General features: G+C 61.3%; 1 protein-coding gene across 5 annotated transcripts; it reads left to right on the forward strand.

The window, feature by feature from the left end:
- The first annotated feature begins 122 nt into the window (after positions 1-122).
- On the forward strand, positions 123-20016 carry CIB2 (calcium and integrin binding family member 2). Of its 5 annotated transcripts, none has more exons than XM_045448535.1 (7): positions 123-347; positions 4640-4674; positions 5859-5975; positions 13477-13588; positions 15509-15605; positions 19047-19242; positions 19432-20016. In XM_045448535.1, exons 1-7 carry the CDS (start codon positions 297-299, stop codon positions 19451-19453), a joined length of 630 nt encoding a protein of 209 aa, XP_045304491.1. In that variant the 5' UTR covers positions 123-296; the 3' UTR covers positions 19454-20016. The 5 variants fall into 5 exon arrangements, with proteins under 5 accessions (XP_045304491.1, XP_045304490.1, XP_045304492.1 ...); XM_045448534.1 differs by having other exon boundaries at positions 128-347; positions 15509-15656; XM_045448536.1 differs by lacking the exon at positions 5859-5975 and having other exon boundaries at positions 132-347; positions 15509-15656.
- Positions 20017-20079: the final 63 nt, after the last annotated feature.

Genomic DNA, 20079 nt, shown 5'->3' on the forward strand with positions numbered 1-20079 from the left:
CCTGGCCCCGCCCAGCCGGGGGTCCTGGCCCCGCCCAGCAGGGAGTTCTGGCCCCGCCCAGCTGGAGGTCCCGGCTGCGCCCTGCCCCAATCCTGGCCCCGCCCAGCCGGAAGTGAGGCGGGGAGAGGCCGGGCAGCACCTCCCGCGGAGGGAAGGGGCCGCCCCCTGACGGGGTGGGCGCACCGCACCGCGGGGCGGGGTCGCCCGGCCTCTCCCCGCCCGGCTCCGGTCGCACTCCCGCCTCCGGGTGGCCGCGGGCTCGGGCTCGGCGCCCGGACGACGGCGCGGCGACCGCCATGGGCAACAAGCAGACCATCTTCACGGAGGAGCAGCTGGACAACTACCAGGTGAGCCGGCGCCCGCCCTCCCCTGCTTTTGGCCGCGTGCCGAGGCCCCCAAAGCCAGTTACTGGGTTCAGACTCTGCCCCTGCCTTCAGGTAGGAGCGTGACCTTGGGATGTGACTTGCAGCCTCAGTTTCCCCACCCTTGCGTTGAGAGCGCTTTCCTCGCGGTAGCCGTTCCTTTTCATCCCCGTTTAGCCTCCTTACTCTTGGCCCCTCGCTGGCCTCGAACCTCTCCCCAGACACCTGTCCCAGCGCCCACCTTGGCACGGAGTTGGAGGGTCATGAAACGTGGGCTGCAGGGAGGGTCCCCGATCCCAGGAATCAGCCCAGGAGAATGAGTCTCTGCAGAGCAGAAATGACCTGGGGGCCTGTCTGGGTGGGGAGTGAGGTGTATCAGCCCCCAAGTCAGATTTAAGTTGGAGGTGTCCTGTTTACCCGTTTGGGGTCTCTACCTCTGGCCCCAGCATGGAAATAATTGGAGCAAGAAGGCAGGCCATGTGCCAGTTCCCACGCCCCCCTGCAAGGTCCCTCAGCCCCCAGCAGCCACCTGCTAAGACCCTCCTAGCACCTGCTGCCTCCAGAGCCGGGAAACTGCCCAGATCCGAGGCCCCGAAGCCCTTCTGCCATGGGGAGGTTTGTGTGGTTGCAGGATGAAGCCCAGCGCCCTGACTTGCTGGGGCCCTGGCCAGCCTCCGGGGCTCCTTCCCTGCCCTGTGTGCGGCAGCCACCCCTGGGCTGTCGCTGGCCTCCTTCCTCCCTCCCTTTGCCCATGCTCTGGGACGCCCCTTCAGATTTCCCTCATCCTTCAAGGCCCAACTGGGACGCCTCTGCCCGACTCCCCTGGGCAGAGGGGGCCTGCTTGGAGTGTGCTGTGGGAGAGAGGCACATCGGCAGTGTCTCCTGTGGCTGCCTGTTGCCTTCATGAATATTTCTTTTCGTAATGGGCCTGAAGCGTGAGTCCTCTGAGGCCCCTTCTCCTCGGAAACGCTGGCCGTCTAAATAATGGTTATCAGCTCCATGTGAGGCCCTGAGAAGGACCAGGAAGCCACGTTCATGGAGCACTGCTGTGTGCCAGGCATTGGAACGGATACCCTCTAGGATCCTCACGATGGGGCGGATTATCAGCCCCATTTCCCAGAAGAGTAGACAAAGGCCGAGGAGCCACTCAGTGCCTGGCACAGTCCAGGCTCAAACTGGAATTTGAATCCTTTAATCCAAGGCTCACTGCTTTTGTTTGGGGGCAGGGCCTGTGTGTGCTCTTTGTCCCGGAGAGGTCAACCGTGGCCTCGTGAGAGTACGATGCGCTCCAGGGAAGGAGGGTACTAGTGGTCCGTGGAAGGCCCGGGGGGGAAGGGGAACTTTTGCTCTGCAAGATTCAGAGAGAATGCAGTGCTTGAGCAGGGCCTTTGAAAGGTAGGCCCCCGCAGGCCCAGAAGGAGGCGTCTGGGTGGAGGGGAGCACGTGGGTGAAGGCTGGGGGGCGGCACAGGCAAGCAGGCGGACCCTGCCCAGAAGTGAAGCATAGCCCCATGGGGGGTGGGGAGCCTGAGTTTCCGCTCACACCAGCCTAGCGTTGGGTTACACTTGGGAGCCAGTCCCAGTGCTGGGTTGCGATCCTCCACCAGAGCCAGGCAGGGTGGGAGGAACGAGAGCTGACGAAACCCGAGAGGCCCAGTCTCCCGCCCTCTGCGCTCCATCCAGCCCCACGCCTGCCAGGCTCCCAGTTACGGCCCCCTTTCCTCAGTCCTCAGGTGCCAGTGATTCCCAAGTTCAGGTTTCTTTCCAGACTTCTCTGCCCTCCAGATCAATCTCCCAGACCCCTCAAACTGCAGAGCAGGGCTCCCAGCCTCCCCCAGAACCCACCACTGCTCCTCTGGCCATTCAAGTCTCACAGGCAGCCCACATTTTCAGTTAAGAGCAAGCCCTGTAACTCACCTGGGGACCCCCTCCTCTGTCTCCACCCAAGGATCCAAGGCAAGACAAGACACTTAGAATCCGAGTACAAAACCTTATTCTCTGCCAACACTGCCAGAATCCTGAGAAGCCTTTACGGTACTTGCCACGCTCACCCCCCAGGAGCTGCCTCCCTGGGATGAGGTCCAGGCAAGGTCAACAGAAGAAAAAGCAAAACGTTAGTGGGTGAGCAGGTTCGTGGCAGTTTGGTGGTAATGCTGAAAACCTACAAACAGCTGCTGCCACGTGTTCAGGACGAGGAGAAAGTTCGGTTAAGCAGGGCCAATGCCTGTTGTGAGACATCCTGCAGCCAGTGAAGCGTGTGGAGGGCTTACATGGGAAGACCTGTTCCTCGTCCCAGAGCCCTGTGTCGAGCACCCATGGCGCTGGGTGTGGAGTACGCGGCCGGGGCAGGACATGAAGCGGTCAGTGGACGTGGTCATGGCTGGACTCTACAGAAGCAAAAGCCCCAGGTTGCAGTCAGCCCTCTGGGCTGCGTGTGCGACTTAGAGCAAGCTATTCAACTTCACCGAACCTCGGTTTTCCCATCTGTAGAGTGGGGAGATAATGCCTGCCTGCCTTCCCCCCCTCCCCCCCCACCATAGGCTAGGGACGAGGGTTGAACAAAATTGGATAACCAGAGCCCCCACGGACCAGGCCTGGGGTGATCACGGACGGGGTGGGGTGTGGTTCTCAGCCTGGGCTGCACGTTGCAGTCATGGAATGTCTCTGCAAACTCTGATGCCGGGCTCCACCCCAGGTGATTCTGCTCCAGAGCTGAGGCCCTCGTTTTAGCAACAGCATCGCTGCCGGTGGAGGATCTTGGAAAGATTCGGATTCCTGGGCCCCACCCCCAGAATTTCTGGTGCAGCAGGCTGGAGTGGAGCCTGAGAACCTGCATTTGCACTGAGTCCCCAGGTGATACTGGTGCGGCCAGTCCTGGAACCACACCTTGAGGACGGTTGATGTAGACAGGTGTAAGTGGTTGTGATAAGGGACCAGGGTCCTTTCGCTCGTAGGGCCTTTGGGTCAGGACCCAGATATTTCCTTTTCAACCCAGGGCATGGGAGAAAGGAGAGCAGAGGGGAAGCGGGGAGGCCAGGGCCTCTCCCTGTCCCTGGTTATGCCGACACCCCCACCAGGCAGGTTGGGAGGGGCCGAGGAGGGTCTGTGCCTGAAGACTCAGCTAGGCTGCCGTTGGGGCCTGCTCCAGGGTCTTCAGGAAATCCGTCCCCGCCCGAGTCGGAGACAGGGACTCCGAGCTTGGTGAGGGTGGGGGCAGAGGAGCTATTGCCTAGGGCAAAGCCTAGCCCCCTAGGACAAGTCCCTGGGGTCCGAGAAGGGCAGGGCGGCCTGCGGGCCTTTGACCTAACTCCTGGGCGGCAGACTGGGTGACAGGGGACCCGGAAGTTCCCACCGGCTCCCCCTTTCCAGCCCTCCCACAGGCGCCTCCTCTCTGGGCTTCCTGATTGTGCGGCACAGCTGCTCCGGTGCCCAGGGACTCCGGGTCTCACGCGGGGCAGGCCTGGCTGGCTGCAAGCCTGGGCCGCGGCTGTGAGCCCCTGGTCAGCACATCCCCAGGGGCAACGGCGGCGAGGGCCGGGGGGCCAGGGCCAGGATAAGCACAAAAGCCCTTCATCCCTGGGGTGTTTTTGCCTCCATACGTCGCACCGTGGCCAGGCACCACAGCCACCGCCACCAGGCAGGCCCGCCCGTGGACAGAGGCAGGTCACACAGACAAGGCAGGACACCGGAGACCAGTTTATAACTGGGCGACCTTAGGACCCGAGCGCTGCCCCCACCCTGAGGGTCCTAGCCGCTGCCCCCTGCCTCCTCCTCCCCTCGCTTCCGCTCACCTGGCCTCCACCGCCTCCCCGTGTGACCCCCTCTATTCCTGTGGCTTCAGATGCCACGTAGATGCCGGTGTTTCCCCAGCCTGTGTGCCCGGGACCTTCCATCTCTGTGCCTGGGACACACGGCACACGACGCGGGGCACCGATCTCGCGCTGCAGTGTGGATGGCGCCCCCTGCAGCTGAGACCCTGCCGGCCTTACCTCCTGACTGGTCTCCCAGCCCCTTTCCCCGCCGTCCCACAGAGCAGACCACAAGTCAGTGCCATCCACCTCCGGCTCGTCCCCCCCGCCTGTGCGTGCACGCCCCCAAGGCTGCCCCACAGACCCCCACACCATGCCGCAGTTCCCTGGGCCAGGCCACAGCTTCAGGAGGTGGCTTCGGGCCACCAGGCTGCTCTCTGCCCAGGCCGAGGCGGTTCCCGAGAGGTCCCGAGGGAAAGCGGGGCGTGGGCCCTGCAGCGGACTGTGTGTGTGTGTTTTCCCTTCACAGGACTGCACCTTCTTCAATAAGAAGGACATCCTCAAGTAAGTGTGGCCTGCGGTTCGCCCGCTGGAGCTGGGCCGGGCACCTCGCGTGGGCTGGCTGCACGGGCTGGGACCGAGGGGGGCATCTGCCTGTCGGGAGCCAAGCGCAGGCCGCTGTGAACTGGAGAACTTCCCACCCCGCCCGGCGCCCAGACCCTTCTGCCAGGAATCAAGTGTGTCCGTCTCGCGTGCCCGGCTCTTTGGGGGGGCCGTTTCAGGCACGTTTTCATTTTATCCTCCCTGCGACCTTGTAACGGGAAAACCTTTTGTCCCTACTTGGCTGTGGGGCCTGAAGACCTGGCCTCTGACTCCAGGCCCCTTGCTGTTTATTTGACCGTGTCCGGAGATCTGTCAGACTCGGGGTCCCTGAAATGCCCTCTGGCTCCAGCCCTGGTGTCCCTCTGCCCTGGGAGGCCCAGAAGTCAAGGGCCTGGCCTGCATGCCCCCAGCATGCCTCAGCTGCCTGCCAGGGGCTCTTCCCTTTCCGGGACAACTCCTTTCTTTGGGATGGAGGAGGCGGGCTCTGAGGGAAGAGATGAACGGGGTTGGCGGCCTTGGAGCCCCAGGCCCAGGCAGTGAGCACGACCCACAGGATGCCGGGCCCGGCCCCTCACGGGCCCTGTGCCTGAGCTACCAGGTGGCGTTAAAAGCCGGCGAGGTCACAGGACCGCTTTCCCCGGAGGCCGATGGGCTGGCTGGGGCTACAGCCTGCAGCAGCTTCCCAGGCGAGCTGTGCTTTGTCACTGTCCTGACCACTCCGCTCACACGGGCAGCTCCCTCCGCCTTTCCCCTCTGCCCCGGACACTCTTCAGCCTGCCCCCGGGTAGACAGGGGTCCCCACTTCTCCACCTCGGAGAGGCGGGGTGACGGGCAGAGCCCCGGCTGTGGCATCAGCAGACCTGGGCCCTACTCCCGCGTCCTAGCTCTGTGGCCCCGGGCAAGCTTCGAGCCTCGCTTCTTCTGTAAAGTGGGGGCGGTGACACTTACCTCATGGCAGGGCTGAGAGGCGGGAGCACCAGGGCGCGGCGTTGGCACAGTGGGATTTGGTCTGTGACTTGAATGATGTGTGGGGTGGGGTCCCCGTCTGGACGGGGTGGCCCTCAGAGCCGTAACGACAGCCGTTGCCGGTGGCGTCCCGGGCACAGACCCTCACTCAAGCCTCACCGCGCTCATCCTCTGTGCAGGGCCCCCGCCTCTGGAGAGGCCACACCCCGGCTGCTCGTCCTCCGAGGCCCGTGCCCATTCCTGCTCTGGCAGCGAAAGCTTGTCTCCGCTGCCCGGCGGCCCCTTCTTCACCTCTGGTACCCACCTCGTTCCCGTGCCCCCTTCCAGACCCACCTCCGTGGTCGTCCGTGCCACCCCAGCTCATGTGTCCTGCTCGTGTCCCCTGTGTCACTGCTCGTATAGTGTCCTGGATGCTCCAGGGGCTCCTGGCTCATGTGCTTGGCTCCCCCTGAAGTCGCGGTCAGCCGGGCCCCAGCCTCCCTGCCCCGTAATTGGGCACAGCACCTGGTAGCCCCCAGTGAGCGCTTGAAGACCACGCGGGTGAGGAAGGCCGTGAGAGAACATTCCAGGCTAGGAGCAGCAGGGCCAAGGACACAGGCCTGCTTCACCCCATGCCTACCTCCAGTGGTCTCACTGAGAGCAGCAAGGTTGCCCATGGTCCGGGCACGTGGCCCGAAGGCCAGGCATTAGACTAAACATGGTAGGTCTTTGGGGTGTCCCTTGTCCCCTGGCAAGTGACGAGCCCCAGGCAGATGGGGGGATGCCCCGCAGTCCTGGCCTGCCCAACTCTGAACCCTTCAGCACCCCAGCCTCTGTAGCTCGACCCAGAGGCCAGGCCGGGCCTGGGGTCCCTTCTGGCAGCTGGATGCCCCTTCCTGCTTGTCCCGTCCCTGGTTCATTCAGGCTCTGCCACTGTGTTAACACTCACTGGGGACCCAAGGGAGCAGACCCGGTGCTTTTTCTGCAAAGTGGTCATGTCAGGGGGAGGGGGCGGGGGATGGAGCGCCTGCTGTGGGTCATTCCCTGTCTCTGCACTGTCCCCCCGCCCCCAGCAGGCCCCTGTGTTCAGCACAACACGGGGCCGCTTGGGGTTTTATGGCCCACCCGTGCATCCTCGGCAGGGGTGGTGAGAGCAGGCAGCACGCGGGATTGTGGCCCCTGCAGGAACCACGATAGCTCCGTTCCATTTTGGCCCCTTCTCTTTTCTCCAACCTTCTCTCTGGGCCCCAGCGAGGGCCAGTGAAACCTACCAGGGACTGACCACCCCTGCCAGGTGAGCCCTCTCCGCCGTTCACACCTCAGGTCCAGGCAGGGCAACCGAGGCCCGGAGCCCAGCTCGGCAGCGTGCAGCAGGCCGTCTGGTGGGTGGTGCGGAGGAAACCCGAGCACAGGTTCTCCTTACAGCGGCCCTGGGTCACAGATAGCCATCGGCGGTCCCCCCCCCCCGGCCACCGCCAGGTGGATCCAGTTGCCCACATGCACCTTTTCCACCCTCATGCGGAGCCCTCTTCCTGGCAGGTCCCAGGTGGCACTCTGACTGCCCTCTGCCCCCCGTGGGCCTGTGCTCCTCGGTGAGGGGACCCGCGTCCTTGCCCCCCGGTGCAGAGAGGCCCTCCAGCTAGCACCGCAGAGTGTTTCCCTGCGCCAGTGTTTCGTACCTTGGTTTCTCAATGTGCTGAAGACTCTGTGGGCTCTGGTTTAATTACTTTAAGCTTTTTATTTCATATGTGATACGTGATGACCATAGAGAAATTGGAAGACAGAGGCGCCTGGGGGGCTCAGTCGGGTGAGCATCTGACTCTCGGTTTTGTCTCAGGGCGTGATCTCACGGTTCATGAGTTCGAGCCCCGTGTCGGGCTCTGTGCTGACAGTGCGGATCCTGCTTGGGATTCTCTCTCTCCATCTCTCTGCCCCTCCCTGCTCACTCTCTCTCTCTCTCAAAGTAAGTAAATAAACATTAAAAGAAAATCAGAAATGAAGCCAGTCGAGAGAAGACAAAAATTACCTGTAACCCCGTCACTTGGCGGTGATGAGCGTTGATGTTTTGCTGTGTATCGTGTCAGTATTTTTCCTCTGTGTGTGTTTATCAAAAATGTGTCTCATGTGGTTTTATAATGTGCTTAAAATTGCTTTTCCTTAAGCAAACTGTAAAAATAGGTTTAAAAACATGATCTTGCCACATCCTTAATTCATTTGGCTGGACGTGTAGGTTTTCAGCACTTGACCATTGTAATTAGTCTTGTGACAGCACGGCTGTGCCCCACACCCCTGCGGTAAATTTCTTTTTTCTTCTTTTTGTTTTAAACTTTTTTTTAACGTTTATTTATTTTTGAGAGAAAGAGAGACAGAGTATGAGTGGGGGAGGTACGGAGAGAGAGGGAGACACAGAATCGGAAACAGGCTCCAGGCTCTGAGCTGTCAGCACAGAGGCCGACGGGGGGCCTCGAACCTACGAACCGTGAGACCATGACCTAAGCAGAAGTTGGCCGCTTAACTGACTGAGCCACCCGGGCACCCCGGGATAAGTTCCTAACAGATTTCTGAATTGAAAGGTATAGACATTTCTTTCTTTCTTTCTTTCTTTCTTTCTTTCTTTTCTTTCTTTCTTTCTTTCTCTCTCTCTCTTCTCTCTCTCTCTCTCTCTCTCTCTCTCTCTCTTTCTTTCTTTCTTGGTATAGACATTCTTAAGGCTTTTGATTTTCACTGCTAAATTGCCCCCCACCCCTGAGAGAGCTTTTGAACCATCTGCTCTGCCAGCTGCCCTGCGTGAGGTCCCATCTCCCTCCTTCCTCAGTCACGCTGGCCGTTGCGTCTTCGTCTTCCGTTCCCCCAGTCATTTACTGACTGCCCCGGGGTTCTAGCCCCCAGTCGGGCCCACCCGCACGGTGGTGGCTTTAGGGGGACTCTGCAGGAACCGCCGCTCATTGGCCCGGGCCAGTCCAGACTTTTCGTGTCCTGTTTTCATTTGTAAGTTTTGGCAACCAAAGTTTGGATTACTGTCTCAACTTAATTTCATTATATGTACGTGAGCGCTGAGCCCAAATGTGGACCACCAACCAGACTGCGACTTCCAGAAGAATCCGCTTCTCCCAGTGATTTCAAATGCTCTTTGTCGTGGACTGTCCTCACACCCGTGCTGCGCCGTGTCTGTGCCGCTCTGGTCCGCGAGGTGACCGGCTGTCCCCTCAGACTCTGCTGTCACAGCTGAGGGGCAGACGCCCCCCCCGCCCCCCCGGGTACCCTCTTTCAGGCCCCCCCTCCCCCGCCCACACAGGTGCTTTCACACAGACTTTTGAATCTGGTCGGCAAGTTCTTTGCTTCGTTTTCTGATTTAATTATTTTTTTAAATTTACATCCAAGTTAGTACATAGCGAAGCAATGATTTCAGGAGTAGATTCCTTAATGCCCCTTCCCCATTTAGCCCATCCCCCCTCCCACAATCCCTCTAGTAACCCTCAGTTTGTTTCCCATACTTATGAACCTCTTCTGTTTTGTCCCCCTCCCTGTTTGTATATTATTTTTGCTTCCCTTCCCTTCTGTTCATCTGTCTTGTCTCTTAAAGTCCTCATATGAGTGAAGTCATATGATGTTTGTCTTTCGCTGACTGACTAGCATAGTCCCCCCAGTTCCATCCACGTAGTTGCAAATGGCACGATTTCATTCTTTTTTTTTTTTTTTTCAACGTTTATTTATTTTTGGGACAGAGAGAGACAGAGCATGAACGGGGGAGGGGCAGAGAGAGAGGGAGACACAGAATCGGAAACAGGCTCCAGGCTCTGAGCCATCAGCCCAGAGCCCGACGCGGGGCTCGAACTCACGGACCGCGAGATCGTGACCTGGCTGAAGTCAGACGCTCAACCGACTGCGCCACCCAGGCGCCCCAAGATTTCATTCTTTTTGATTGTGGTCAGCAAGTTCTCAAACAAACTGCTGCAGGTTTCGGTTAGGATCGTCTTCATTTGGCAGAAATGTGGAGACGGGAAATAGAGGCACTCGCCTTGCCACCCAGATAGACACTTGACATCTTTTTACACACTTGGTTTTCATACTTTGTTGTTGTTGGGGGGGGGGGTGATTTTTTTTTTTCCTATTGTGATTTAGTTCTTTTATATCTTATTTTCAAATAGGCTGATGCTGGTACATAGAAAACTATTTTGAGGGCATCTGGGTGGCTCGGTCAGTTAAGTAGCTGACTTCGGCTCCGGTCATGACCTCATGGTTCGTGGGTTCGAGTCCCTTATTGGGTTCTGTGCTGACAACTCAGAGCCTGGAGCCTGCTTCGGATTCTGTGTCTCCCTCTCTCTCTGCCCCTCTCCCACTCGTGCTCTGTCTCTCTCTCTCTCTCTCAAAAATAAACACTAAAGGGTGCCTGCATGGCAGAGTCGGTTAAGCATCTGACTTCAGCTCCGGTCATGACCTCATGGTTCGTGGGTTCGAGCCCCTTGTTGGGTTCTGTGCTGACAACTCAGAGCCTGGAGCCTGCTTCGGATTCTGTGTCTCCCTCTCTCTCTGCCCCTCTCCCACTCGTGCTCTGTCTCTCTCTCTCTCTCTCAAAAATAAACACTAAAGGGTGCCTGCATGGCAGAGTCGGTTAAGCATCTGACTTCAGCTCCGGTCATGACCTCATGGTTCGTGGGTTCGAGCCCCTTGTTGGGTTCTGTGCTGACAACTCAGAGCCTGGAGCCTGCTTCGGATTCTGTGTCTCCCTCTCTCTCTGCCCCTCTCCCACTCGTGCTCTGTCTCTCTCTCTCTCTCTCAAAAATAAACACTAAAGGGTGCCTGCATGGCAGAGTCGGTTAAGCATCTGACTTCAGCTCCGGTCATGACCTCATGGTTCGTGGGTTCGAGCCCCTTGTTGGGTTCTGTGCTGACAACTCAGAGCCTGGAGCCTGCTTCGGATTCTGTGTCTCCCTCTCTCTGTGCCCGTCCCCGGACTCATGCTCTGTCTCTGTCTCAAAAATAAATAAAACATTAAAAAAAAGAAAACTATTTTGTGCAGAAGGGCTACTGAGCCCTTTCTCATTCAAATAGTTTTTTAACTGATTATTTTTGGTTTTCTGGCAAATAATAATTCTCCTCCTTTCCAATATTTAAATATACCGTCTCTTCCCGCACTGACCACCGTGGCCAGCGGTCACGGGGCGATGCCGTGTAGCGGTGGTGATAGGCGGCCTCCGGCTTTTCTGGGGATGGCTCTGGTGTGGTGCTGGGGGTTGATTTGGGGTAGAGCATCCCTTTGTTTCTGTTTTACTGAGGATTTTAAGCTTTATTATTGATAAACTTACTACTTAAAAATATTTATATTTTAGTGACCCCTTTAAAAATTCAAGCAGTTTGGGAGCAGGTGAAGTGACAAGTGAAAGCTGGCCCCTTCTTCTCGCTCCTACCTGCCCCCACCTCGCAGGGGCCAACAGTGTAAATGTGTGGTGCGTATTTTGGCCTTTTTTTCCTGTGTCCGTACACCCATCAGGTCATAAGTGTAGCTACCAACTTGACAAGACAATTGTTTTGCCGACTAATAGGATTCGTAGTCACAGATTTTCGAAGGGTTAGTCCAACGGCGTATTCCTGGCTTAAATCCTACACGGCCTGAATGTGTCACTCTCTCAATACCGTGGGACTCGATTGACCAATATTTCATAAGAGTTTTGCATCTGTGTGCGCATCGTTGGTCCCTTTCGGATGCCACCCACCGGGTTCAGCGAGCGAGGTTCTTACTCAGTTTCTAAAATGAACGGGGAGGCGCCTCCCCGACTGCTCCGTGCTCCGGGGAGTTGAAGCAGCACAGGTGTGACTTCCGCCCCGGGCTCTTAGGACAGGGCCAGCATGCCCTGTACTGGGACGGGGTGACTGTTCGGTTTCCCCACAGTGATCCAGCCTTCCAAATTCTCTCTGAGTTTGCCTTAGACAAAATAAGTAAATAAACTAGCAGGGTCACCTTAGTCCTGGCGTCAGGGCAGGAGTCGGCCCTCCCGCCCCAGGGGACACCCCAGTCTGCCAGCGCTCGGCCCTCTCCCCACCTCCCTGGTGGGGTGCCCCTGGCAGGCAGGCAGCTGAGGGCCAGGTGGCCTTGCTAATGCCATCCTCCCTGACCCCGCAAGTGTGAGGACAGCAGGACAGCCCCCATTCGCTGATAGGGAGGTCCGTGGGGGTCCGACCTCAGTCTGCCGTGCGGCTCGTGCTGCGGCCACCCTGCATGCCTTTGGAGGTGGAGGGCAATGCCCACGGCACCCAGCATCACACCCCACATGTCAAAGGTCAAGGGCAGGGTGAAATGCAACAGAAGTTTAGCATGTCTGTCAAGAACGCGAAGCCAGCTGTGTAAATCGTGATATGCAAGTGCTGGTTCTGTGTTTGGGGACAGTAAACAAGGACAGGTTTTTCCTCAACTCGGAGAGCGAGAGCGAAGATAGCCCTTGAATGCCCCTGGCGGAGAGTCCTGGCCCCATGCTGTCACTCGGGTATCTGCTGACGAGGGCCGGGCTTTGGGATTTCCCTCCAGCCCTGTGTTTCCCAGTGGTGGCGCTTCTGTGCGATTCCGGACGGTCGTGGGGACTTGTGGCTGGGGGAGTGGCCTCATGGCGTTTTGCTCTGCGTTCACCCCGCCGGTGCGGAGCCAGGGCGGCCTGATAGAGACACCAGCATCCACCTCCCAGGGTGGTTGAGGGATTAAACGGAGTCATCCACACGGGGGAATCGACCCAGAGCCTGGCACAGAGTGAGGACTCGCTAAACGGGGCTGGTGTTACGTGTGCGCCGGGCGGGTAGTAAAGTGCTTGGCCGGAGGGGGCTGCGGGCCTGTTGCGGAGGCCTGGGCCGTGTCCGTGGGCCAGCCACTTAGAACACTGGCTCTAGGGGAGTGGGCCAGGCAGGGCGGGGGCTCTGGGGGTGCTTTGGTCCAATTCCCAAGAGTCCGAGGCCCCCCTTGGGTGGGTCACCCGCCTCAGCCCCTGGTCGGTGCCCCCTGAACTCGTCCCCCCATCTGGCAGCGCGTCTTGGACACGATTTCATCTGACCTGAGCTGCATTTGTGTGGGGCGGGACTTGGGGGCTATTCTCCCGGATGTTAGGGGCAGAAGAGGACTGAAGAATGGAGGATGGGCCTCCCCGTGAGCTAGCGGCAGGAGGTCCCACACCCTGGAGGGTCCTCAGGTCGTTCAGGCCAGCTTGTGTCCTGGGGCCACCTGAGCACTGACCGGGCTGCCGGCAGGGCGGGAGGTGGGAGTGACTGGGGCCCTGGCAGGGCCTGCCTGTGGGCGTGAGGGCTGCCGGTGGCTATTCCAGAGACCCAACCCTCGGAGCCTGCGTGGGACCCAGCAGCAAGCGGCCGGGGCTCGACAGCTTAAGGACTGGGGAGGAGGGGTAAATGCCCTGGATCTCCAGGCCTTCGTTCCAGCCACGTCCCTCGTACTTCCAGTTGTGTGGCCCTGGACAGACGGCTCTTAACCTCTTCAGGCCTCGGTTTGCCACGCTGAGAGCTGGGGGCGCAGCTCACCTGTGTGCACAGCCAGGGGCAGAATTAATGGGGCGACACCGCTGGCATACAGAAGGCCTTTATGGGGCCCAGAGAGGGAACACAGAGACCTGGGGGTGGGGGACACGACCCGGTTATCAGCATGGGGGCCTGCTGCCCCCCCCCCCAGGCCCCACTTCCTGCACACAGAGCAAGGCAAGGGGGCCTGTGCGGAGCGGGGGGGCTGGGTGCAGGTGGGGCAGCATCGGCCGAGGGGGACTCAGGGGATGCACACACACCCCCACCCCCCCCCCGCCCAGCTCTTTCCCTCTGCCTCCCTCGCAGGTTGCACGCACGGTTCTACGAGCTGGCCCCCAACCTCGTCCCCATGGACTATAGGAAGAGCCCCATCGTCCACGTGCCCATGAGCCTCATCATCCAGATGCCAGAGCTCCGGGTACGACAGAGGCCGCTGCTGCTGGGCAGGTGGGCTGGGGGGCAGGCAGCGGAGGCACCCAGACCTGGTGGAAGCCGGCTCTGCCCTTGGTGGCTGTGTGGTCCTGAGAGGATCACTGGACCTCTCTGTGCCTGTTTCCTCCCCTGTACTCTCTGAATAAGTGAGCCACACGTGTGGGGACTGCATACGGGTGGTCAGTGCTGCCCTATAGTCTGTGTCACCTGCTTGCCCCTTTGTGACACGGCTGGTCGTCTGTGCATGGCCGACCTTATGTCTGCTTTTCTAGATTCCTCTGTCTCCCTGTCTGGCATTAGCCTCTCTAGCACGGCTATCCACACCATCACTTCTCAGACTTGAACGTGCACAGGGCTGCCTGCAGATCTTGTCAGGGCCAGCAGGTCTGGGCCAGGAGGTCAGGGTCAGCGGGTCAAGGTCGGAAGGTCTGGGCCAGCAGGTCTGGGTGAGCAGGTCAGGGCCAACAGGTCAAGGCCAGCAGGTCAGGGTCAGCAGGTCTGAGCCAGCAAGTCAAGGTCAGCAGGTCTGGGCCAGGAGGTCAGTGTCAGGGCCATCAGGTCAGAGCCAGCAGGTGTGGGTCAGCAGGTCAAGGTCAGGAGGTCAGGGCCAGCAGGTCTGAGCCAGCAGGTCAGAGCCAGCAGGTGTGGGTCAGCACGTCTGGGCCAGCAGGTCAATGTCAGGAGGTCAGGGTCAGGGTCAGCAGGTCAGAGCCACCAGGTATGGGTCAGCAGGTCAAGGTCAGCATGTCTGGGGCAGCAGGTCAAGGTCAGGAGGTCAGGGTCAGGGCCAGCAGGTCAGAGCCAGCATGTGTGGGTCAGCAGGTCTGAGCCAGCAGGTGTGGGTCAGCAGGTCAGGGCTAGGAGGTCTGGGCCAGCAGGTCAATGTCAGGAGGTCAGGGTCAGGGTCAGCAGGTCTGGGTCAAGAATTCAGGGTCAGGGCCAGCAGGTCAGAGCCAGCATGTGTGGGTCAGCAGGTCAGGGCCGGCAGGTCAAGGTCAGCCGGTCTGGGCCAGCAGGTGGGCACTAAGATTCTGTTTTGCAGCATGTTCCTAGGTGAGGCTGTAACTGCTGGATGCCACACCACATGGGTATTTGACACGAAGGTTTCATTTCACGAGCTCCTTGCCTGTAGTACGTTGAGGGCAGTCCCGCAGTAGGGAAGGTTGGCTTTCGGGGCACAACTCCACACAGCTGTGCAACTCTGCCAGCAGCCCCCTGCCAGCCCTTGGGTGTGTGTTCCCGGGGTCAGGGCACCACGTGGCATCCACTCCGGCGCCTCTGTCCCAAGGGGTAGTGAGGCACCGGCCTGGCCACGGCTCAGAGGGTACCTGGAGGGGTGGGCAGTCTGGCAGCAGCCCCTCGGCTGTTCCAGAGCCTCCTGGGCTCGGCACAGAGTGGGGGCTAGGGTGGGGGCTCCAGGAAACATGAGCCCCCAGAGACCTGGGATCAGAGGGAGGAGTCGGGTGTGGCTCCCCGGAGGAGGGGCCCCCTGGAGCTGATCGAGGCCCGGGGTCTGACTGCTTGTCCGGGCTCATTTGTCCGAGCCTTTGGGGCCCCACTTCTGCCCGGCAGGACCCTGGCCTGACCTCGCAGAGCCAAGGGCTGCCTGCGCCCTGGGCCTCCTCTTCTCCTCCCCATGGCGGCAGGCAGCCCTGTGTACCCCTTGGGGCAGTGGGGAGCACACCTTGGCCCTGCTCCGTGCAGGTCTGAGCGACGGGTGGGACACGAAGTGCGGTGCCTGGACTGGCATCCACACCTCCCGTGCTTTGTCTGCCCTCACAAACCAGTCACGCAGGTGTGGTGATTCCCACTTTGCGGGTGGGACGGGGTGGAGGGTTGCTCGGGGTCAGGTCACTCGTCCGGGGTCACCCTGCACCCACACAACCACTGTGGCTGTTTCCTCCAGGAGAACCCCTTCAAGGAAAGGATCGTAGAGGCTTTTTCAGAGGATGGTGAGGGCAACCTCACCTTCAACGACTTTGTGGACATGTTCTCCGTGCTCTGTGAGTCGGCTCCCCGCGAGCTCAAGGCAAACTATGCCTTCAAGATCTACGGTAGGGCCCTCGGGCTGCGTGCTGGTGGTGGGGGTGCTCCCCTCGGCGGCTGCGGCTGTTGGGGGTGCTCCCCTCGGGGACTGTGTGCTGGTGGTGGGGGTGCTCCCCTTGGGGGCTGCTGGTATTGGGGGTGCTCCCCTCGGGGCTGCTGGTGTGGAGGGTGCTCCCCTCGGGCTGAGTGCTGGTGGTGGGGGTGCTCCCCTCGGGCTGAGTGCTGGTGGTGGGGGTGCTCCCCTCAGGGGCTGCGTGCTGGTGGTGGGGGTGCTCCCCTCGGGGGCTGCGTGCTGGTGGTGGGGGTGCTCCCCTCGGGGGCTGCGTGTTGGTGGTTGGGGTGCTCCCCTCGGACTGAGTGCTGGTGGTGGGGGTGCTCCCCTCAGGGACTGCGTGCTGGTGGTGGTGGTGCTCCCCTCAGGGACTGTGTGCTGGTGGGGGGGTGCTCCCCTCGGGCTGAGTGCTGGTGGTGGGGGTGCTCCCCTCAGGGGCTGCGTGCTGGTGGTGGGGGTGCTCCCCTCAGGGGCTGCATGCTGGTGGTGGGGGTGCTCCCCTCAGGGGCTGCGTGCTGGTGGTGGGGGTGCTCCCCTCGGGGGCTGTGTGCTGGTGGTGGGGATGCTCCCCTTGGGGGCTGCTGGTATTGGGGGTGCTCCCCTCGGGGCTGCTGGTGTGGAGGGTGCTCCCCTCGGGCTGAGTGCTGGTGGTGGGGGTGCTCCCCTCAGGGACTGCGTGCTGGTGAGGGGGTGCTCCCCTCGGGCTGCGTGCTAGTGGTGGGGGTGCTCCCCTCAGGGGCTGCGTGCTGGTGGTGGGGGTGCTCCCCTCAGGGGCTGCGTGCTGGTGGTGGGGGTGCTCCCCTCGGGGGCTGTGTGCTGGTGGTGGGGATGCTCCCCTTGGGGGCTGCTGGTATTGGGGGTGCTCCCCTCGGGGCTGCTGGTATGGAGGGTGCTCCCCTCGGGCTGAGTGCTGGTGGTGGGGGTGCTCCCCTCAGGGACTGCGTGCTGGTGGGGGCGTGCTCCCCTCGGGCTGAGTGCTGGTGGTGGGGGTGCTCCCCTCAGGGGCTGCGTGCTGGTGGTGGGGGTGCTCCCCTCAGGGGCTGCGTGCTGGTGGTGGGGGTGCTCCCCTCGGGCTGAGTGCTGGTGGTGGGGGTGCTCCCCTTGGGCTGAGTGCTGGTGGTGGGGGTGCTTCCCTTGGGGGCTTCTGGTACTGGGGGTGCTCCCCTCAGGGGCTGCATGCTGGTGGTGGTGGTACTCCCCTCAGGGGCTGCGTGCTGGTGGTTGGGTGCTCCCCTCGGGCTGTGCGCTGCTGGTGGTGGGGTGCTCAGGTGGGGTGCTCAGGCACCCGGGAGAGTGCCTGACCTGTGGGGACAGATAGTGTGTGAGGACACCAGGGGTCCTGGGGGGGAGGGAGGTCCTGGCTCCCTGGGGGCGGGGGGGTGTCCCTGGATAGGACAAGTGGGGGTGGGCGTGCCCAGTGGAGGGAATGACAAGGACGTGCCAGGCTTGAGGAGGTGAGACGCACCCAGGTGGTGTGAGCCCAGGGAGGTCACAGGACAGGCTGTGAGGAGCCAGCCAAGGAGTTTGAATCTGGTGCCCAGGACTACGGGTCCACTGCAGGGTTCCAGGTAGGTCAGGACAGTTCTGGGCTCTGGAGAGGTCACTGGGCGTCCTAGAGGTGTGAACTGGAGACCAGGGGCAGGGGAGGGCGCCTCTGCCAGGCAGAGAGGTTCCCAGGCCCTCCCACCCACCCCCTGGAGGGGGAGGTGGGCGGCCTGACTTCTCACCCCAGCCCAGCCTATGACAGTGGTCACACGGCCACCAGAGGGCGCTGGACCCCCAGGGGAGAGAACCTCATGAGCTGGGCCTGCCAGGGCCGGTGGTCCTCAGTGGGAACACCTAGGCCCAGGGAGGGGCTGGGACCCATCGTGGACCAGAGGAGCCGTGGGCAGACCTCCTGTCTCAGCACCTTTGATCAGCTGGTGGCTCCCGGGCCTCTCAGGCTTTTTCACTTTGTTGTAGTCAGCTTGTCCATTTCAGAGGCCCGGTCTGGGTCCACGCATGCACCCCTGTGTGCGCACATCAGAAAGACAGCAGCTGGTCTACCCTCCAGTCCCAGGGCCCCGACATTGCTCCCGGGGAAGGCTGTTGTCTGCCAGCCGGGGGGCGGGGGTGCAGCTGGGCAGGAGGGGCAGGCCCCTTGCTGTCCTGCTTCTGGACAGAGGGGGTTTGGTGCTGGGGAGAATCAGGACCTGACTTCCAGCGAGGGTCACCCCCCCCCCCCCCCGCCTCAGCCTGTGCACGTGAAATGGGCACAGGAACCCAGCCAGCAGCCCGCACATCTGCACAGGGCTTGCTGGGCGCCCCTGTGGGGCAGAGATGAGTCCCACCCCCGCCTGTCCCGGAGGCGGTGCTGTGGGCACGTGGCGAGACGCTGGGGTCCAGTGCTGACCAGGGATGTCACTGCAGGACCCCAATGCTTCATCCTTGCACAATGGGGACTCTGCTGGACCTGCCAATCAGCTTGTGTTTGGTGGGGGGTGAGGGGGGCATGAGGCGGAACACGCGATGTCCCCCCAGCAGCCACACTCTTCATTGCTGTCAGCGTCTGGGTGCGGCCCGTGCAGGGGGCTCAGCAGGAGGAGCCCGGAGGTCTAGAAAGCCCCCCGAAGGTGGCGTTTGAGCTGAAACTTGAAGGACCAACAGGAATTTGCAGGACAGACCAGCGGGGGCCAGTCTGGGCGGAAGAAGGGCAGACATCTGGGAGCTAGGCTGGAGACTGGGGCACGTGTCGGGGTCACTGCCGTGATCACATGCCTCTCTGAGCTGTGCGGCTGTGCTGCGGGCAGCAGAATCAAACCATGTGCCCGGCTCTGTGCACAATGGCCGGCCTGGGCCTCCCTCCGAAGGGCTTCTGAGTCCTGATGCCCGTGGTGCCGGGCGGTGCAGGGGGGCGGGGGGCGGGGCACCCGCGGGAGGCTGCAGGGTGCAGTTTAGGGAAGGGTGTGCTTACTGGCCAACAGGCTCGGCTGGCGGCCGGTTCCCCCTCCAAGCCACCCTCAGACCTGGATTCGGTCACTTGGCCTTTCTGGGCCTCAGTTTCCTCCGCTCCGGGGCGGGGGGGGGGGGGCACAGGGCCCGCTGTGGGGTGCGGCCGGGAGGTCCTGGTGTCCCCACAAGCCTCAGATTCAGACTCTGAAGTGTCTCAGACCAGGTTTGTACCTGTGGACATTGTGGGGACTCAACAGGGTCATAGATGTCGACTTGGCGGATGTGGTGTTCGTCTTGTGCCCCCTTGGCCCCCGTCGGCTGGGCACAGGGTCCGGGGGCCCCGGAGTGTGAACGGGCTGAGGGCCGTGGGGTGCCGGGCGGGACCCCTGGCCTGAGCACCTCCACCCGCCCCCAGACTTCAACACAGACAACTTCATCTGCAAGGAGGACCTAACGCGGACGCTGGCCCGGCTCACCAAGTCTGAGCTGGACGAGGATGAGGTGGTGCTCGTGTGCGACAAGGTCATCGAGGAGGCCGACCTGGATGGGGACGGCAAGCTGGGCTTCGCCGACTTTGAGGACATGATCGCCAAGGCCCCCGACTTCCTCAGGTGTGGCCCTGCGGCCGTGGCTGGGGGCTGGGGTCCCGGGGACAGCTGGGTGTCCAGCTTTCTGCCTGTCCTTGGAGTTGCTCAGTTGTATCCTCTGCACCCTCCCTAAGGGACCGTCCAGCACGGGCCAGGGGCCTGTTGGCGTTCCACCGAGGGGCCCTCACCCAGACAGCCCTCCTCTCTTTCTAGCACCTTCCACATCCGGATCTGAGGACACTGCTGAGGGCGCGGGCCCAGAAGCTGACCCTCTGGCTCTGCTGTCTACACGAGTGACCTCCAAGCTGCCCGGAAAAGACGCCGTGGCCTCTGGGGTCATACCAACATTTCCTTGGCCCTTTCAGCAAAAAATCCTTAACCAGGGAAGGGGGGTGTGAGGGCAGGGCCCTTCCCAGACCCCAGACCCCACCACAGGCCCTCCTCCGTTCCCCCCCCCCCGAGCTCCCCAGACCCTCATCCTCTCCCCACCGGAAATGGCTGCCCCGAGGGGGGAAGGCACAGGCCTCGCGGGGCAGGGGATACGGACGCGTCCCGGTGCTGGGCAGGCGTCCTGGTCGCCCAGGGCAAAGTGAAAAATGAAAGAGACCAAGGTTTTATGAGCTGCGCGGTCTTTTCTCCAGAACCCAGTGCGAAGCTGTGTGGACGCTGGGCAGAGGGCTCCATCCCTGTCCCCGGCTCTGGGCGCCGAGACAGAATTCCCCGAGACAGAACCCTCACTGGTGCGTGCTGTCCACACACTGGTGAACTTCTGGGAGTAAAGCACTTTTGCGTCCCTGTGCTCTGCCTGCCATCATTAGGACGTGCTCAGTGGCCCCTTTCTCCTGACCCTTGAAATCCCAC

The sequence above is a fragment of the Leopardus geoffroyi genome, chromosome B3 (assembly GCF_018350155.1).
Source record: "Leopardus geoffroyi isolate Oge1 chromosome B3, O.geoffroyi_Oge1_pat1.0, whole genome shotgun sequence".
Lineage (NCBI taxonomy): Eukaryota > Metazoa > Chordata > Mammalia > Carnivora > Felidae > Leopardus > Leopardus geoffroyi.